General features: G+C 36.1%; 2 protein-coding genes across 2 annotated transcripts in view; both read right to left on the bottom strand.

The window, feature by feature from the left end:
- LOC121526144 (transcription factor IIIB 90 kDa subunit-like) overlaps positions 1-5,552 on the bottom strand; it is a 178,264-nt gene extending 172,712 nt beyond the window's left edge. The window contains exons 1-2 of the mRNA XM_041812554.1: positions 5,340-5,552; positions 2,477-2,682 (exon numbers count right to left, since the gene is read on the bottom strand). Of these exons, the coding sequence (XP_041668488.1) occupies positions 2,477-2,654 (178 nt within the window). The 5' untranslated portion in view covers positions 2,655-2,682; positions 5,340-5,552. The remainder of the gene's footprint in view (positions 1-2,476; positions 2,683-5,339) is intronic.
- Positions 5,553-7,125: 1,573 nt separating this feature from the next.
- LOC121526487 (reticulocyte binding protein 2 homolog b-like) lies at positions 7,126-14,364 on the bottom strand. Its single transcript, XM_041813128.1, has 11 exons — positions 14,346-14,364; positions 13,752-13,844; positions 12,907-12,951; positions 12,015-12,086; positions 11,402-11,506; positions 9,863-9,916; positions 9,336-9,389; positions 9,122-9,217; positions 8,959-9,015; positions 8,137-8,223; positions 7,126-7,499 (listed from the first exon to the last, which is right to left on the bottom strand). Exons 2-11 carry the CDS (start codon positions 13,796-13,798, stop codon positions 7,466-7,468), a joined length of 651 nt encoding a protein of 216 aa, XP_041669062.1. The 5' UTR covers positions 13,799-13,844; positions 14,346-14,364; the 3' UTR covers positions 7,126-7,465.
- Positions 14,365-21,400: the final 7,036 nt, after the last annotated feature.

Below are 21,400 nucleotides of genomic sequence, written 5' to 3'. Positions count from 1 at the left end.
CCAGCTGCTGAGATGCCTTCTGACAATGCCAGGGGTGCCTTCAAAATGTTTTAGATGCCACCAAGAATTACCATGAATACGCAGATCATTAGGTATCCCAGCTAGGGCTGGGTGATTATTGCAAAAATCCAAAACACACATCAGCTGAAATGTTTTTTTTTTTTTTTGTTTGTTTGTTTGTTTTTGTAAAAAGTCAAATTTTCCAAGAAAAGCAGAATAAAAAAACTTGTTTTTCTTGCTAACAAAATAAATTATTTTTACGCTGTTGTATAAAAAGTAGAAAATAACTTTGCTGCTCGCATTGCACAGTCAGCTCCGCATTTGAGTTTTAGTGGACTAGATGGAAATGAGCGTATGACTAGTAATTCTTCTTCTCTTGGGATTACAGCAGGCTACATGCCTTGCAACACCTGGCTACCTATCACATGACTACACAGCCTGTAGTTTGTTTTTAAGTGGGTGGTGCATTAGTAGAGAGAGAATTGCAAGGGGGAAAAAAATCAAAATAATTGACACAGCAGGTTTATGTCAGTTAGAGGCTCTAAATGTCAGTTTAGAATATTTTTTGATTAATTGCCCAGCTCCAATCCCAGCATAGTTTATCAGAATTGTCTCATGTGCCTTTTTCCTGAAACCACACCAATGTTGAGGTCAGCAAATGAAAAGGCTTACACCAGTTCAGCAGGTGTGTGTTTTTAAGGTCTATACCACCATTCTGTAAAAATAGAGGCATTATGCCATCAGCAGTCATAGGAATGTTAGCGTTTTCATCAGTACATTTTGTTTGGGATGTCTTGAGATTTTTCAAATTATTTAAGGGTAGGAAAAAAAGGTTAAGAAACGCTGATGTAAAGCATTGAAAAAAAAATCATTTTCCTCTGAAATTAAACACAGAGGCTCTCATTTATCAAACTTGCGATTTGGTTGTAGAAATCATTTTGCGACAAGGTCCATATGTGATTTATGAAACATGCATATCATAACAGCGTACCACTGATCAGGTGTTGATAGATGCGACAGCTGAATACAGTTGCCCTTTAAATAACACCATGGAGGTATGTAATACGGCAATATACACCTGCTCCCGTTGTCATGGTTTCAGTCTCCAGGTCAGAGAATTAATATTAAATTATTTCTCTATCTTTAGCCTGAAAAGTGGCATTAAAGTAATTTAAAAACACCACGTGTAAAAAGATGTCACTGCTGAGGTTACTAGTGTTGTTGCAGTCAATTGAACTCCAGCTGATATTAGAATATTGAATTTATAAGCCTGCATCTGCGATATAAAACCTGTGTATGATATCTTCACTGTTCAGATTATAACATAGTCAATATTCCTTACATTCAGGTTTTAAGAAAACATGGTAAGCTTTAAAGATATCAACAAAAAGGGTGTTTTGGCTCTTAAAAGCAGCAGATTGACAAAAGGAAGCCGTCCTAAAACATCTCAGACTGAGACTGAAAGAGAGTGGCTGTGATACCTCAAGTATTATTACTATAAACAGAGGTTATTTATAAGTGTGGAGGGGCAGACAGTCGTATACCTGACTGTTCATGAGACTCAAAAAGAGATCTAAGAAAGCCTGGGATGTCTGGTAGCCAAGAAAACAAATGAAGTGATTGTTATGATTAGATTCTAATCAGAACAGCTTTTACTCCAAACGTGTCAGTAGTAATTCTTATATTTTAGAGCTCTGGATGAGGTCCTGTCTCTTATAGCCTTCAGCCATGCAGCTATGTGCAAAATGCATGAAGCAGAGCAGATTAGATTGATCATTTAAATCTCCAGACCTGCAAATTTATGATCTAATGGAAATCAATGTTTTGTGTTCTTTGATTGTCAGCTTTTACAAGTACTCCATGTACTTCAATAAATAACATCTGATAAAAACACTAAAACTGAGTAGGTTTCACAGAGTCTGTGAAGCATGGATGTAGTCCCAGTAATGTCATCTATTAGTTTATATGACCATCACCATACTGGAGAGGCTGACACCATTAGACTAGGGAAAGGAGGTGGAGCTGGGGAAGGTTTTTAAGCTTGGCAGACACCTATGCCACTTCTTTGACACTCAAATTCAGCTTTAATTATGCTATTTTATACACAGTTTTACGCTTCAAAATGGGTGAATTACAAAACCATCATTCCTGTTCAGGGTTTACCAATAAAAAATTAGCCATAAAGATCAAACCTATTAATAAACTAGACTGTAAACATGTTTATATCTGCTGTAAAAAAAAGGCCGTTTAACAGAGATGTTAACGGGCTTTCTGGGCTTTTGGAGCCAACCTCAAACGGGCACTCAAGCCATTTAGACATGGTTTCATTTATGTAACACCAGAGGTTGCTGCTTCCTGTGTACATATAAGCATTTTATATATGTCCTTAAATAAACAACCCCAATTAGTGTTATGTCATCAAAATACTTAATATCAACAGTTCCGTTTCACAGCAAAATGATTTTGACATTCTCACCTTCTGAGGAAACAAACTGTCCAACAGCCAGCGACCCTCCGCCTCCCGTCTCCACAAACTCCACCTCAGACACGATGATGTTGTCCTCCAGCACCGAGCCGCAGCCCATACAGACGGCATCTCCACGCGCCTGATCCACATCGACATCTGTGCTGCCGCAGTTCTTACACGCCCTCATGGTGTTGCACCACAGCAAGCTTCAAAGCCTGATGGGTAAAGAAATCACGGTAAAACCTCTGCATTGATTGTTCTTTGAAATACTGTTCCCGTGCACATCTTTATTTATATAAAAAAAAGCCTTTTGGATTGCCTAATTTAGTCTAATGTGATTACTCAGTGAAGGTATGAGGGTTTGGACTAAACTCAAATTTAGTTTATTAAAAATCTTCAATGTAAAATACATTCATAACTTGGTGGAAACCAAAGTAGTAGATAATGGCTGTAATATGAGTTTATCTGCTGGGCCTAGTTAATAGCTGTGCAGCATCAAATATATCATTAGTAGACTGTCAGTGGAGGGCTCACTGAGGAAAGTAAAGAGAGAACTGCAAATGTCAAGACAGGAAGACACAGATGCATAAATTAGCATTTCTAACATGCCATGTCGAAAAAGTTACAATGGAATAGAAAAGGAAACCTTGCTCTTTGCCAGTTTTACCTGCTTTTCCAAATGATGCCAGCATATTAATGCAATTTAGAAAGTTTCTGTACTCTTTGATACCACTGATTATTGGGAATAGTGCAGATTTTCTCGTGGCATTTAAGGGTACAGTAAATTTCCTACCTCACTGCAAAAATGCTGCCATTTTTTCTCAGATCAGACTACAATGTTTTGTTTTTTTTAGTCTATAATAACACCATGTCAGACTATGCAGTTTTTTCATACAAGGACAGTACTTGGATGAGCCACCCAAGTATATTTGCTGTATATTTTCCATCTGCACTCACAAGACGGAGATAATTTGTTCATCCCATCTGTAAATGCACCGACTGAGATACCATCTCTCATGTAAAAAAAAGAAAATCAAGCCTCACAGGCCATCATTTAGAGTTGTTTCTGTGGTGTCTTGCTGCTGATTTCATTCTGTACTCCAGATTTTGGGACTTCCATGTCAGAATATAAGCACTAACATAAATAAAAGATTGTATAACGTTCTCACTTTTGCTGCCAGGAAAAATATATTATCACTATTGATTAGTAATAGGAACTCCTCTGTTGTAGGATAGAGTAAAGTGGTATTAGAAATGTTTCCCTTAGAACAGGGGTGTCAAACTCAATCAAAGAGGGGGCCGGATTCTAAATAAAGGTCTAACCTGAGGGCCTAACAGGGTCACCTTTTAACCAAACTGTCGACCTCATTTTTGCCAGTCATTAATTATGGGGGGAAAAAATAGCACTGATGATAGATGATTTTGATATTTAAAAAGTCAGAATTATAAGTTTGAAGGCTCAAAAACTGAGATAAAAAGTCAAAATTATTAGTTCAAAAGGTCAAAATATAAAATCAGATGTTAAAATAATGCTTTTAAAAGGCAAATATATAAAAAAAGAAAGACACAATCCTGGTTTAAGGCAAAAATATGACTTTAAATTTATAATGGTGCACTTCAAAGGTCAAAATATGAGATAATGGTCAAAATAATAAATTGAAAAAGCCAAACTTTTAGATAGAGTCAAAATTATCAGTTGAAAATGTCAATATATAAGACAAAAAGTCAAAATATTACATTAAAGTCATAATTGTGCAATGAAAATTTAAAATATGAAATGAAAACACAGATGAATTTTATTTTCCTTTTTTAAAAATCTAATTATTTTTACTTTTTTTTTTTTTTTTTTTAACATTTTTATGATTTAAGGATACCTGATATACATTTTTATAGTGGGGGAAATCTGCAGACCTCATATTTTAGGGCCAGTTATAATAAGAATATGATATGATCTTACGGGCCGGGTGTAACTGTACCACGGGCCGGATTTGGCCCCCCAGGCCTTGAGTTTGACACCCGGTGTCTGGCAGCTCTATTTTAATAATACTGGACCTGATCTCACTGCCATTATTTTAAAAGGGTTGTACAGCGTTATAATTGTAACATGGATAAATGTCTGCAGCTTTCTGTGTAACTGAATCCATCCAAGCTGTTTGTTCTGTTGTGATTTTCATTGTTTATATTTTTGTTTATGGCATCCTTGCCTCAATATGTGTATGTTTATTATGAAAAGGGGGGAAATTTAATAAACATTTGGGGAAAAAAAACATATATCAAGATATGATTGTTGGTCCATATCACCCCACAAATCAAAAATCATACCTGTATATCTTACTGAAAGAACATTTTCAATGCATGTCTACCTGTAAGTCAGTATTTTAATACCCTGAGAGTAATTCTGGTGTTACAGCCTAGTATCTGTGGTCTTCAGTCTGCAGGTCCTCCATGATCTCCCAGCAGTGATTGTGCACAACTTCACCGGCTGCCTGCTCCCATTAGCCGGCTAGCTACGTGGCATTGCTCAGCACCAGGTGGCTAGGTCAGCGTTTTTACGTTATCAAGCCAAAAGATGAGTCCTTTAAGGGAAAACATCCCCCAAATAGCAGATTTGTCTTGTCTCGTGTAATTTTTCCTTCTCGGAGGTTTAATTTACTTTTTTTCAGTTCAGCTGTTAGTTGGACAGCATGAGCGCGTGCACCGCTCACATGTTAACTGTCAGACAGCAAGCTAACGGTGTGCTGCTAGCCGGCAAAATTCCCTTCAACGCACATATTCACTGACAAATTTATGATGAAACGAGCATTTGATAAAGGAAGCAGCCTGACAGGTAGTTAGAAACACTCACAATGACCATGTGTGATAGTGTACATACCTTCCGTCCCGTAAACTCTCACAGTAGTCTCCTCCACACACACACACACCGGCTAGCGTGTCAGCCTCTTTATCCCAGTGTTTTCTACAATGACTCTGATTTTTCAAATATTTTTCAATGACTATCAGACGTATCGCATTGTGACTGGTGTGCAAAGAGCACGCAACAACGTGACAACCGCAAAGGTTTGCTAAATGCTGTAATATTGCTGCAATCCTCAGCACAACACACCCAACATGTGCGTTTGATGCTGGGGAGACACGGACGAAACCAACTGTTGTCGGAGGGGTGTCGCGCTGTCTACATGTTCATTGGTTTTGATTATTTTGATACACTGGATTAGTTGTTCAAAAATAAGGGTAGGGTAAAGAGCTAAGATGTGTTTGGTGTATTGTTAAAGTTTGAAATCGCCTTTGTAGGTTAGGCGTAAGTATGTAAATATCGAACAACACAGCCCATACCCCCGCTAATGTGATGGGACTCCGCTAGTCTCTGCTTTTAAATGGACAGCGCAAGATTGTGACGTGTAGGATCTTAGAGTAAACATCAATAAAAAAAAATGTAGTAAAAATGAGTTTTCACCTTCTTTCCATCAGTTTTTTGTTTTTTGTTTTTTTGTTTGTTTTTGTTCTACGTTGTGTTTATAGATGTATTCATATAAATACACGTATTATTATATGCACAATGAAGTACTTTCAAAAAGCTTTCAAGCAATCAAAACAAAACCTATTTTTAATCTACTTGGCACATTTGTTACTTTAAATTCATTTAACTGCTACTCTTACGGGTTTGCACCACTGATTAAAAATAATCTCCTTAGCGTTGTGGTGTTTTTTAAATTATAATATATTTCTGGGCTATATACAGTGCATAAGAAATTTATTAGACCACCTGTCATATTTGTCTTAGAGACCATCCAGCATCATGAAGTGCTTTAATGCGGACTCTTTCATTTTCAGTGAGCTCTCCACGTTTTACCATTTTGAACAGGAATGAGGGATTTCAAACTGAATTCACCCAAATTTGAGCCAGCTCACTGGGCTTCTCTGAGAAGTCAGAAATGAATCAAGCATCATATTCAACCACTAAAACTAATTTTTCTCCTCAGGAATGCAAGTAAATAACTATAATTTGACATATTACTCAAGAAATTTAACGTGCTTTACTATTTTTTTCAGTTTTTTTGTAAATGGGGGGGTGTTACTTGAGGGAATTGTGGACAGGGCAGGTGCACATGTTTTTGTTAGAAAAGCCTGAAAAAGTGATTTTTGCATAAAATTTCCCCTTTAATTCCTTTATGTTTTATTATAGTTCAGAAATACTTGCTTGTTAAAGCTTTGAGCTGTGATGCATGATGGTAAATATTGCTTGGCTAGTGACCATCGGTTGGTCATTATTTTTTACAATGCATTGTGGGATATAATGTGTGTATATAAGGTATAACGATGGTCACTTTCAATTCTGTTAACACTAAAAAGTTCACTACATAATACACTCATGAGACCCGTGTTTTTATGGAATATAAGCTGAATAGAGTACACCAGCGTTAATCAAATAACGGCTATATGTTTTAATATAGGTTGCCTTTAAAGGACTCTGGAGCACTGACATTTAAATTAACATTGTGGCAAATGAAGGAATATTTCAACGTCATGATATAGTTGAGCTTCTTCTGGCAATACTGTGGATATTTTTGCTCTGATGAAGTAACAGAAGCAGAAATACATTTTAAAAACTACTGGCTTGGAAAAAACAAACATGAACAAAAATAAAAACCTCTCAAAAATAAAACACACTATACAGGTTTATTATAAATGAAGTAAAAGAAAAGGGATAACAAACATTTCGTTAAAAATAAAGAAACCTGTATGTTATTTTCTGATATCTTAAAGTACAAATGAAACACAACACATTTTTTATTTATCTAAATAGGTTAATAAACAAGTATACATGAGGATAAAAGAATATGGATTACAAACATCTCAGTAAAAACAAAGAAAAGTATAAATGAACAAGTATACATGAGAATAAAAGAATATGGATTTCAAACATCTTGGTAAAAACAGACAAAAGGCATTTCCTTCTCTCTGGTGTAATTTTCTGTTCTCTTATGGAAGAGTCACTTTCTAGTGATGACGTTTCCTGAAGAACTCTTTCACCCTAGAGAGAGACAAATCACAGTTCAAATCTGAATTAAGAAATAAATGAAACAAAAATGATACTCAAATGAAAGATGAAAACTCCATGTACAGAAGAAACAACACAGAGAATGATTTTCTGTGTGCAAGACAAAACAATAGAGGCAAAGCTGACTTAAGTGTCTCGATAAAAAAAATGAAATATGCTCGATTTAATTAGGCTTATACTGTGTATAAAAAAAATTATGTGAATATGAAAAAAATGTTTTTCACAGCAAGATAACTCAGTGGTTTAGATAGCTGACTTTCTTCCATGAGACTGTGGGTTTGTATCCTGGTTGGGGAACCACAAGTATTCAGTGTGAACCCTTAGGCAAGATCGATGCCAGGATGACACCAAACTAACAGTTTGACTGATTCTAGTTTGCGGTCAGTGACTCTTTCTTTTGTGCATCTTTGAAATCCAACGTGACTATTTAACCTTTTTTGGTTGCTAGGTGATCTTTCTTTCTGTTACCATTAAATACCATTAAATATTTAAGAGTGAAGTATCAAAATTCAAAATTGTGGTAACTGTGACAACTCTGCTGTAGAAAAAAAAACAATGACGCAGTAACATTTTAAGAAAATTAAAAAGCCCAAGGAAAGGAAAAGATTACCTCTTTTTAAGTGTGTTCTTTTTGGATGTGCTTTCTTTTGTGCCGCTCAAAGACTTTAACATCTCTTCCATGGGATCATCAGGGTCTCTGGTTTATTAAAAACAAATAAATAAATAAAACATCCAGACAAAGCAACAGCTGAAGACAGAGAGACAAATGCATGCTTAAAAGGCTGGAAAAAGTTGATTAATATACATTAAACCTGATTTATAAAGGATCTCTCTGAGGAAACTGGGATATCATAAATCTGAACAGGTTAAACATTTTATGCTTTTATTCTGAAAGAAAACAGAACTTGAGCTGGATCAAACTTTATGACATGATCTTTACCACTGAAAAAGGAACTTGTTATGGCTTGAAAAGGACATAAGTAAAAGGTAAAAAGGTCAATGTTTAATAACACAAGGTGCAGATGTGTTCTGACTTGTCCACTGAGCTGTCTGGGAGTTTTCAAAGTAAAATGAGACATTAAAGAGCAGTGGTGGACTTATTTTACATTATTGTGGTTGCAGGGAGACCAAAATGTGACGAAAGGGGGCAATTAGCATGTGATGAATGCAGTTAAATGAATGCACTTATTATTGGCCTTAATTGCACTGTTTTTGGGAGAAGCACACTTTCTATGGAGGCCTAAAAACATTGATTAGAGGAGGTTGATGGATCATTCAGCAAACCTTGAGCTTCAACACCGTTGTCCACGACAAGATTCTTTTAAACATGATATTTCAACAATTACCACAGAGTTTCTATTAAACTCTCACTCTTCGCGTATGCATGAGTAAAATGATCACATTTGCAATCATAGTTTTAATATACTCTTACCTGAGTTTGTTCCATGCAATGCAGTAGGCTTCATAGTTGTTTTCTTGGTGATACTTTCTTTAATGAGGGAAATATGAAACACATAGAGCAATTGAAAACCAATTTTAGAAATACTAGAAAGCACAGCAGAAGTCATCTGATGTAACCTTGAAAATGAACTTACTGGTATCTGTTAGACAGTCTGACGGAATCTCTCTCCTCCTCCTTCTTCTTCTCCTCATTCTTCTTCTTCTTCTCATTCTCCTTCGTTAACTTCTCCCTGCAGCAAATGATTACCATTAAGAAACAACATCACTGGTTTATAATGAGCATTGCATCTTAAGTATTATGAGTCTTTTCTAGTATACTGTCCCACTTTAGTGTTGATAAACTCTTACCAGAGACTGCTCAGTAAACTGCTGTAAATTCCATATTCCTTAGGTGCATGGTGCCTGTAAGACAAGGGGAAGATTAGATTAACGACTAACAAATGCAGAAAAAAACAGTACAAATTCAGCACCATTATCAAGTAAATCTTCTTCAAAATGGGATGTCAAGAGCAAAAAGGAAGTACTGTGAAGAGGAAAAGATGATGAAACATAAATCAAACATTGTCTGCTACATTTACTTTCTTCTAACATACTGTACTCACTACTAAACTAGCATATCATGGTGAATATATAGCGCTAACTGCATCCTTACGAAACATACATTCATGAGGTCAATATAACAAAGATAAGGGAGGGTGCATATACTGTATCAGCATTGCTAAAGAAACTATCAGCACCACAATTAGTTGTACTTGATCATTTTTTTTAGATAGCAAGCTAACTGCTAGCATGCTCATCGCTGGCTGGCTACTCGCTAGCATGCGCCAGCTTTTTACAACTTCTCTATAAGAAACTAAGGTATATTCAACTCTTACCAGCGACTGCACACTGCATTGCAGTAAGCTTTATATTCCTTCGGTTTGTAGTCCCTGTAAGACAAGGAGAAGATTAGATAACAACCAACCACAACAAATACAGAAATGACACGTAGAAGAACACATTCTGCATCATTATCAAGCAAACCTTTGTCTTTAAAAGGGGACTTTAAGAGAAAAAGGAAGTATTGTGAAGAGCAAAGGATGAAACATTCACTGAAAGACAAAGAAGTCCCTTATATGTTTAGTTTTTCTTGTTTAAATACCAAGTGGTAAAATATTAATGGTGCTTTCACACATTCACAAAATTATTTACACTAGTTTCAATGATGATTTTGTCTAATTACATTCATGAAAACAATATAGTTAAACTATTACTGTGCTACATGAACGGTTGTGTGTTTTCATTTGTAATATCTATGATTTCTTTGATTGGGCTGTTGAAAGATGAAACATTCTAATGCTGATTAATCTCAGGATTTCTGTAGTTAATTGCAATTAAACACACCCTTTTTATTGCATTGTGCATGTAAAATTGTTCTTGTGTCATTTTGGATTTTCTCATCTTAAATTAAGGGAAACTGACTTCCTATTTGGATAAAGACCTGCTTCTATGGATAGTCTGAAGATGCTGACATGAACTTTTCCACAGAAAAAGGAACTTGTTATGGATTGAACAAGAATAAGGATAAATGTAAAGGGTAAATGTTTGATAACACAAGACTCAGATGAATTTTGACCTGTCCACTGAGCTGTCTGTGAGGTTTTCAGAGGGGAAAGAGACATTAAGGATTAGTGTTGGACTTATTTTACTTCACTGTGGCTGCAGGGAGATGCTGATGTAGCTTAGCCACTGTGTGCTAATAGGGACAATAAAGCAGGTGATTGATGGCAATTAAAAAACAGTACACTAGTTATGGATTGTAGTTGATTGCAATTAATGTGACTAATCTTGACTTCTCTACAAGAAACTAAGGCATATTCAACACATCAACCAAATTAATCATACTTCGTGTGACACTGGGAAGAAGAGAGGATTCTTTACATTGCTTTATGTTTTCTTGGTGATATTTTCTTGATCAAAACAACATGAAGCACAGATTGATTGAAAAACGGTGTCTAGCAAGGAAAGCAGAAGTCACCTGTTGTAACCTTGCAACAATAACCACTGAAAAAAAAGCTTAAACTGATGCTTGGGAACTTCTAGGCCGAAAAAAATGATATCGGAAGATACAGACTCTTCAGATGGAATTTTTACGTTCATGCAAGCTACACTGAAATGTGAGGTTGGGGCAATGGTACAAATAATTAGTTAAAAATTGCAGAAAAGCCGCAGTGATAGGAGAACACTGCAAGGCCACGCAGAATTCGTGAACATTGGTTGATTTTGCTTTAATAATTGTGACAGCAACATCACAATAATGAAAGACACAGAAGAGCCAGCTTAGAGAGAAGTCAAAGGTAACTGGTCTGAAACTGTTTAATGATGTTCATTAAATTATTGGAAAAATACAAAGTAAGTAAAGAAAATGGACTCACTGATATCTGTCAGAGGGCCTGTTGAAACATCTCTCCTTTTCCTTCTTCCTCTCCTCCTTGTTCCCCTTCTCCCCCTCTTCCTCCTCCTCCTCCTCCTCCTCATCCCTGCAGCAAATAATTACCATTAAGATAGCTCATTATTGGTTTACAATGAACATTACAGCTCTAGCACAGAGTTATTTCTAGAACGATCCATTTCTAAGCATATTTTTTACATTAAAGAGCACAGTTAAATCAACTAATAATGATATGAAGTCCCCAACATGTCATACACCCAAAGATCTCGCCAAATTTTGACACTATAACCTGCATGATACTACTTCATACCTTTTTGGGTGTTTCATTGGTATTTTTTTTTATTACACATGAATATAGAAAAGATGAAGGATGACAGCCACTGCTGTTTTACTTTTTCTAGGAAACTGAGAGAAGGTACATCTGCAGACATTGAGCGTTTAATGGATTGCAAGGAAATTCAATAAACTAATTTGATGCCTGTCAGAAATTTAAAAAGAAAAAACATTCATATGTACTAGTATTGTATTGAAATCTAAAATCTGGTATTGTGAAAGCTCTAAACTAAAGAAATATTTTAAAGATGAATAAATCTAACTTGAGTATGAAGTTAATTATGAATTCCTTTGAGTGATTGCTGTGAAGGCACTGAAGGCTGAGGTTGGTGCTTCTGGAAGACAAAGTGACAGATTAGACAAATTACCAGCAGATATGACAATGGAGAAACTGATCTGACTTGACTTTTGAGGATTAACATTCCAGGTCTACAGCCGATGCAAATGCAAGAAGATTCTTTACACTGTTTTATGTTTTCTGGGAGATATTTTCTTGAATGAAAGGAAAATATGAAGCAAACAGAGTGACTGATAAACAATGTTATAGATTCTAGCAAAGACAGCAGAAGTCCCCCGTTGTAACCTCGCAACAATAAACCCTGAAGAGAAGCTGAAACTGATGTTTTGAGGAACTACAAATGCAAAAAACAACCACTAAGGACAGAGGCTCTTCAGATGTGATTTTTAATGTTCGTCTGAGCTACATTTAAATGTGGGGTTAGGGCAATGGTATAAATAAATGTTACATGGTAAATGGACTTGAGCTATCATAGTGTTTTTCTAGTTGTCTTACTTAAAGTGCTTTTAAACTGCAGCCCAATTCACTCCACATTCACACACTGATGGCAGAGGTTGTGGGGAGATTGTCCATCAGTATTAGCTAATCTCATTCACACACATCCATACCCAAACACTGGGAGCAAATTGGGGATTAAATCCACAATCTTCCAACCACAGTCAAACTTTACCGTGATTGGACCACACTGCAAAGCTGTGCAGAATTTTTGAACATTGGTTGAATTTGCATTAACATTTGTGATTACAACATCCAAAAAATGAAAGACAGAAGAGAGCCAGCTCAGAGAGAAAACAAAGGTAATTAATACATGTTTATTTATATATTGTACATAAATTGAATAGACAAACTGGACTCACTGGCAGTCCTGTAGAAAATCTTGCCACTTCTCCAGCTCCTCCTCCCTGCAGCAGATGATTATCATTAAGACACAACTTCATGAGCAAAAAGCAACAGGCATTACAGCCCAAGCATTATGAGTAATCTCTGGAATATTCCATTTCTAAATCTTTTTGCACAACAAGTTCAAAAAAATAATCAACATCAAGTCCCCTACATGTCATGCATCTAGATCTCTCATTCTTCATACATTTTTGGTTGTTTTTTGGTAATTTTGTTTATTATACTGAAATATAGAAAAGCTAAAGGATTGCAGCCACTGGTGCTTTTTAGGAGCATAACAGCTATAAATATAACAAACAGACCTGTACTTCCTTTCAATATCCTGACTATGAAAATAATCATTACAAAAACAACATACCTTTCTGTCAAAAACGTGTTTGCTTCAATTGAAAAAACAAGATATTTTCCTGAGTTCATCATTTATTTAGCTGTTTGTTTCTGTGTTCTGTTTGCTGCTGCTTTTATTGAGTCAGACACACAACAAATGGGGTGTGTGTTTAAGACCAAATCTGATTTACAAATGAAATAGTCAGCTGAAGTATCCACAGAAACTGACAACTACTACTCAGAATTAAACCAGTAAAAGCTGATTTTGTTTTCTAGTGTTTCTTTCAAAACTGCGTTTTCACACATCAATCATCATTCTTTTCTTTATGGATTATGGGAAAAAAAAAATAAGGGAGCACTTCTTTAAATCAGAATTCAAATTTTAACAAAAACTCAGGCATTATGACAGATTAAGGGATAGGCCATTGTGATGAATGCAGTACTACTGGCCGCCAAAACATAAGCATTCCCTCACCAGTTGTGTAGGTAGCTCAAATCAACATCTGGACCAACATCTGACATCTTGACTGTGTTCTCTGTCCTTTCAGTGAAGAGTTTTAATTTGGCCCTGCAACAAGAGAAACAGATGAAGCTAAAAATATATATATATATTCAAAGGCAAACACAAAACATCTAAAACTACTACACCTGACCATGAAATAATCTAAAACAAGCTATGACTTCAATTTGTAATTGAATTGTATAAGGGAATGGCCGTCTGAGGTGGCAGACCCACGCCTAACCAGCGCCAGCGAGGAACTTAGGTTCCCACTGATTACTATGGTGTTCAAGATTTCGAAGTCCGAGAAAAACCGAACAGGTGCGCGGATCATCACCAAAATCTACTCGATTCTTCCCTGTCACTATCTCAATATTCCCTGAAAGTTTGGTGAAGATCCGACTTTCCGTTCTCGAGTTATCTTGTACACATACAAACAAACAAACAAAGATACGGAACCCTTTACATAACCCTCTGCCGATTTCATCGGCGTGGGTAATACTAACGGATTCGGTGCCAAGGCTTAGAGCCAAGAGAAGCTGAAGATAAGACAAACACAATTAAACCAACCCATAAATGCTGAAATTAAACTTGAAAATACGCAATAACGTTGTTTACTCAAGGTATCATGCATTTTCAGTTTGTTCATCCGCCTGTTATTGAAAGGCCTAGCACTGTTTTACGGCATTGATCAAAAGACAATAAAACACGATATAAAAGTTAAAAACACACACTGTCTGCTACTTCCTGTCTTGTTTACCACGTTCAATAAGAAGATTAAACACACGGAAGAAGATTACTTAAAGAAAATAAGAGTTAAATCACCACACCTGTTGACAGTAAGATAACTGCGCCACAAAAACTAAACGAAAGTTAACGGAGATGAAAAGATGTGAACCACATAGATGCCGACAAAAGAGATGGGTCGACGCGGGCGCCATTTTGGAGAGGTGCAATAACGGCTTTTTCTAAATGTAATAGCTATCTTAAAGGTGCAGTGTGTCATATTTAGCCTATTAGCATTTAGCAAAACAAGCTTGGTTAAAATGAAACATAACATTTATAAGTAGACTGATCTAAATTAGTGTTGACATCTGATAACACATTTTTTAAATTTATGTTTTAAATTAACTCAGAATAAGCCTTTTATTCATTCATAGGGAGGGTCCCCTCCAAGGACGCTGCCATCTTGGATTTTTGCATTTTGCCTGTTTCTATGGCACCATAGAAGGAACCAAATAACAGTTAAGCATGTATGGATTTTTAAACTTCGCTGGTTCCCACAGTTATCACCAGAGAAATGAGCATCACACTCCAGAATTGACTGTTAGATGTTGATAGTCCCATTTTTACACACTGTACCTTTAAATACAGATTTATTTTTACCTTACAGGGTCTTTAAACATACAGTCATGGACGAAAGTATTTGCATCCCTGAAATTTTCCAGAATATACACCATTTGTCCCAGAAATTGTTGCAATTACAAATGTTTTTGGAATGCACGTTTATTTCATTTATGTGCACTGGAACAACACAAAAAATCAGAAGGAAAAAAGGCAAACTTGATATAATTTTACACAAAACTCAAAATGTGCCAGACTATTATCTATATATTAGGGGTGCAACAATACATCTGTATTGAACCATTCAATACAGTGGTGGACCGAACTGAGACCACTGAATCGAACAATACACAATTTTATATTTATTTTATCAACTTCTGACGAGATGCTCTGTGCTGAGAGCTCAGTGATTAACATGTGTCAGGTATAGCTGCACCAGATATATTTAATTTTCAATAAAAAAGTTTTAAAAAGGCATGGAAATTTCTCTATTTTTGTATCGAAAAAGTATCGAACCGTGACAAAAACATATTGAACCAAACCGAACCGTGAATTTTGTGTATCTTTGCACCCCTTATGTGTATATATTATAGTTATATTTTAACTTTCTATCGATATATTAGGCAATTAATCAATCAGACCCAAACTGACAACACAATTTAAATGATTCTACAAAATAATTTTACATTCAATATTACAGAAAAGTACCAAACTTATTATATAAAAAAACTAGAAAAGCACTCAGAGAGTGCAGACCTCCGCCATTAGCCCTATCTGCCAATAGTGAAGAATCCTTTCAATAATTTCTGAATCTGTCCCCACGTGCCCCCCACCATGGCATTCGCAGATTACTCCCTCCCCGGTGGAAACACGGTGAGGCAAAGCATTGGCTTCACTTGACGACTGGAAGTCATGGCAGAGGGTGAATATTCTTCTATTCCTCCCAGCATTGTGAGTATTCTCGCTACAATTTGCTGTCTTTCTCTCTGACACACTCCGACTCATCTCCTCGACCAGGCATGCGTCTTTTAGGTCATGTTCACACCTGATAGTCCGGGGACTCGGTCCGTTTTGGAACAGAAATGGCAACATTGTTGCACTTTCCTTTGGTTTGGTTTGCATTCACTCTGCTCTTTTTGGTCAAGCGGACCAAACCGTCTGAACACCTACAACCTCTGCCCGCCAGGGGCACTGTCGCCACAAACAAACGGCGACAAAGAAGAAAAGAAGGCGTAGAAGAAGACGAAACTCCTTCCGCCGGTCTTCTCTTCCACATAAACAATGTAAAACACAGAATTTACGCTGTCTTGTGGTTTCTGCTCTTGCATTTCAGCATTATGAGCAGCCGGCAAGGTGGTGAGCTGTCCAGCATGTCGTCCTTTACACGAGACGAATAAATCAGCACAGACTACGGCACGTTGCCATGGATACCCAGACGCCGAGGGAGGTACCGACATGTATTTGAGCGTATTAAATCACATAAAAATCCGTATATCATTTCGGTTTATGCCTCATCCTGCCTTTGGTTCACAAGTTGGTCTGCTTTGTGTTCACACCTCCAACGAACCGCACCAGGGTTCATTAGGGAGCAGACCGAGACCCCTGTTTCAAGCGGTCCAGAGTCCACTTGTTTGGTCCGCAAGTTCAGTTCGTGTGAGCGTTCACACCACTCGAAACGAACTGGACTATCCGGGAAAACAGACCAGAGTTCGGTTAAAGCGGACGAAACAGCTCTGGTGTGAACGCACCCTTAAACTCTATAAACTCCAAAACTTCGATAGAAACGCACCCACAAAGTCTGCTGGAATTGAAGTCACTCATGTCCGCCATCTCCTGGTGTAAAGTGGTAACATCGCAGACTTCCACCACTAGCCCTATCTCCCAATAGTAAATAATCCTTTATAAAAATCCTGGATCCAGGCAGTGATCCGGATCAGTCTCAAAATCTAATCAGTTCTTCCTTGTGCCATTTCTGACATTTCCTGAAAATTTCATCAAAATCCGTCCATAACTTTTTGAGTTATGTTGCTAACAAACTAACGAAACAAACTCCTGCCAACACTCCTACACAAACGTGCAGGAAGGTTCAAGATTTCATTTGGTTGCTGCTGAAGTCCCTCTTCTCCCTGTCCCATGTTTGTCTCTGCTATCAAATGCAATCAAATGTTCTTTATCAAGGACCTTCAGTGTCTCATTAAAATTCACATTAATGTCAGAGTCTGTTTCAGACAGAGAGCAAAGAGAGACAATGAAGGCCCCTGGTCATGAAGAGTCCTGAACAAGAAAAGAGCTGTTTACAGTCAGTAAACAGGCTTTATAACTGAGTGGAGTCAAATGATCCAGATCTCTAAAAAGAGACTGATATATGCAGTAAGGCTTTAAATATGTATACACAAGCAAGATCAGTGTTTAAGACAAAGTGCACTGAATCATGGGAAACCAGTTTTACATGAGCGTTATCTGACTCCACTCCTTCAGACTTTAGACAGAGGTTTTTGATCCATTTCTGCCATCAATTCTGTGAGCTTTGTGAACTTTTAACCTAAACGTTTCTCTACTTGCAGGGTTTAAAGGTAGCTCTTTTCGCCCCAGCACAAACTTAACAGTTGGCAGAGCCATGAATGCCAAAAAACGTAGGCATTTTGAGATGGCCTTTGGCATCAGAGCTTCTCTGAAGAAATCCCTTTCCTTCTCCCATCTGGAGTTTTCACTCTGCACCAATGTCAACCCATGAATAGGCTGCCTAATTCTGTTTTTTGTTCGAATACCCCATCTAATGTGAAGGTTTGAAATCCAAAATGATTAATTTAACCTGTTCTGGGTGTCTGGGAGGCCTTTCTTTCTGTTGCCAAGTCATCAATAGTTGAAATCAACATTCTGCTAATTGTAATTTCTAGTGTAGACAAAAGACTCATGACACACTAACATTTAAAGAAAAGACAATGCAAAAGAAAGAAAAGCAAAGGGTTGCCTTTTTTTATTTTCTTCTTCACAGGGGTTCTCTCTTTAGCACTGAAGAGAGATTCAGAACTCTTGCTCTTGACTGGAAGTTCATCAGGATCTCTAGTTTATAAAAAAGATAGTGGGAGATTAGAATGTAAAACATCCAGACAAAGCAACAGACAAACCAAAACATGACTTCCTGATTCATAAGCTGTGAAAACTGGAATAGGATGGATCCACAGGGGTCAAACATTTCATGAATGACAAGGAAATTCATGAAATGTTGATGCCTGTCGGATATACATACAAATTTGATATTTACTAGCCTCTTACTGAAATTAAAACCCTGGTACTATGACAGCTCTACAATGAAATAAAATTACAAAGATGACAAAATCTTACTTGAATGAGTAGCTTCTTTCTCGAAACACAATGTGAAAATCTTTTAAAGTATTGCTGCAACAGGACAGATGGGAAATCTGGGACTGAATGCTGTGCTCAATGTATCTGAAAAACAGCTGGTTTACTGGTGGTTTTATTTTCTGTTTACTGCCTTTATTACTGTTGGCTTGTTTAGTAGGCTCAAACTAAAAATCTGGAATGGTACTGAGTAAAGAAAGCAGTAAGTAAAAAGTTTCAGCACCTTCCTAAGAGGAATATGGTTTGTTTCGACATATGTTGCAATTTTCTAGTTTTCACAAACGTTTTCACTGGAATGACGTCTACGTTGTTTGTTGAAGGAGCATCTTTTGCTTAAAATTAAACAGGTATTTAAGAGTATTATACCCTGGACCTGCAGAGAAATCTGTGGGGATTATAAAGAAACAGTTTTGCCTTACAAAGGCCTGTTTAAAGCATACTTTTAATTTTATTTTACTTTTAAACTTTTGTGAATTTGCATTTTAAGATGTTTGTTTTGTGCTTTTTGTGTCTTTATTGTGCAATTTTTTTAGAGACAGACTTGAAATGCAAATACAAATGTAGATCTAAGAGTCAATATAATTATTTTATTAAACTCTTATTTTTCACTTATGATCAAAAGTTGTAAAAAAAAATGTTATGCATTAATTTAGTAATTCATCATGCAAGGTCTTTCCCCCCAAAATGTCATAAATACCTTTACGTCAATCGTGAAACCCCAGATTAATTTCTAACAAATGGGAATATGTCTGTTAAATGAGTTCTCTTTCAAAACAACAAAGATAACACCACAAATGTACATAACTTTATTTTAGCAACAGTAATTTAAAAATTTAGTATAGTGTTATGTTATTGTTTCTGTATAACAGATAAGATGAAGAGAAAAATGTTTTTTCATCAATTTGCAAAAAGATCTAAAATTCAGTTTTTACTTTGTACTGGGTGTAGATTAAGATGAATATTTATTTATATTTTTACTGTAGCATCAGGCTGCAACATCAGAAAATTTAAAAGTTAAGGAAGGATTATCATTGTGAATGCCCTGGAAATCAGGAAGAGCACAAAGTGCAGCAACACACACACCAGGTCATAGTGTGAAGATGTTTATTAAGTTGTAGACTTTCAATAAAATTCTTCATTGCACAAACTTTCCAGTTAAGTATACAAATATAATAGTCAGTAAGCAATAAGATAAACAGCAGTATGTTTGTCATATTGTAAAATTACACAAATCCCAGTGGACTGGGGTAAGATAAGATAATACTTAATTGTTCAAATGCTGTTACACATTTTAATTGAAGCATTTTATGTAACACACTGAACATTACATAAATGACATAAACAGACACAACAACAAACCACATATTTCTTCTATACGAAATTAAATAAAACCTCGGTTCGAAATCTATTGGACCATTGAAATGACATCAGACCATGACATGATTGTCGTCCTGATGTTCAAATCTGGGGTGAATCCCTTAGTTTCAAAATCTTTGCTTTATTTTCTATTGTTGTTTGTTTTAATGTTTTTTCTGTTTACTTCTGAATATCTGCAATCAAAATATACAACGAATTTATTGAATTTTGCAGAAGAGGTCCCACAACACATTTTAAAGTTTGAGAAAACCCTGTCCTAATAGAAAATCTGAATCTTTTTTTAATAATTTTAAAGGCAGTAGCATATATGTAGAAGATGATTCTAAAACACAAATGTGAAATAAAGGGAAACTAAATACGCTGACTTCCCTCCAGCAGCTCGCTTTACTTGTCAGTAAATCCATGTAGATTAGGAGTTTTGTTAGTAGTGGATGTAGTTTCTCAGTTTCAAAATGCAGAAAATGCTGAAGCCTGCATTCTTTTTCATTGTCAGCAGGGGGAGATAGTAGTTACAAATAAAAGTAGGACGTATGAAAACAGATTAAAAAATGACTCTACTTCTTATTCATCACATCACTAGAGATTTTCCTCTCCAGTAAATTGTCTTACTCTCTCATGTGTTGTCTGATTTAATACAGAATGGAGTCATTAACCCATAAGGGTTTCCTTCACTAAAACTGGTACTGAAAGAGTGAAATTCCTAAAAAATAACCAGTATTTAATATTTATGATCAGGTCTGATCTTCAATTAACAATTAATGCAAAAGAAAGAGGAAAAATATTTTTAATGCATATGTTTTTAACTGTTATTTTTGTGTCTGTCCATTTTTGAGTGTTACATGCCTAAGTTAATCAAAAATAATCTATATTTGATTTTTATGACCAAAAAAATGGAAAATACTCTTAGTGTACATATATTTTTAATGCTATGTATCTATATGTATGCTGTCCATTTTTTGGTCACAAACACCCCTTGAGTGTAACAATTTATTCTAATCTTAAAACTACAATAATAATTATAATTATAATTATAATTATACATAAAAATCCAAATTGTTGCTCATAATTTACATATTTGGGTCTATTATAACCCCTTTCTAAGGGAAACCAGTCTGCATGTGACATAAAAAAAACAAAACATTTTTTTGTAAACTGGTATTTAAAGAGTTAATCAAAAATTAATCACTATTTGATATTTATGACTGTGATTCATGGATGCTGCTGTTTTCGGTCACAAACACCCTCAGTGTTATCATTTCTTTTGCACCATCTGAGGGTTTAGGTTTGAATGTTTGGTGTAGACCAGGGGTGTCCAAACTTTTTTCCACTGAGGGCCGCATACAACAATGTCTAAGGATGGTGGGGCCACTTTCATATGCCTCACCTTGAGGATAGTAAAGTTGGTATAACCAATGTTATGACGGTTAAGATATGCTCAGTGATTAGGTATGCTTAAATGGCTAGTTAATGGCTGACAAGGCAATTACCTAATCATTTTAAGGATTTTAGGGAGACCAATCAGACTGAATAGCACATATGGA

This window comes from Cheilinus undulatus, linkage group 18 (genome assembly GCF_018320785.1).
Source record: "Cheilinus undulatus linkage group 18, ASM1832078v1, whole genome shotgun sequence".
In the NCBI taxonomy this organism is placed as follows: domain Eukaryota; kingdom Metazoa; phylum Chordata; class Actinopteri; order Labriformes; family Labridae; genus Cheilinus; species Cheilinus undulatus.
Note: the sequence above shows the minus strand (reverse complement) of the source record. Positions and strands in the feature narration are given on the sequence as shown.

Excerpts from the sequence above, each read along its gene's own strand:
- LOC121526487 (XM_041813128.1), bottom strand. The coding sequence starts at position 13,798 with ATGTCAGATGTTGGTCCAGATGTTGATTTGAGCTACCTACACAACTG. Across the intron at positions 11,507-12,014 it reads ATAATTAACTTCATACTCAA|GGATGAGGAGGAGGAGGAGG; the intron begins GTTAGATTTATT and ends TATTTGCTGCAG. Across the intron at positions 9,016-9,121 it reads AGACTGTCTAACAGATACCA|AAAGTATCACCAAGAAAACA; the intron begins GTAAGTTCATTT and ends CCCTCATTAAAG.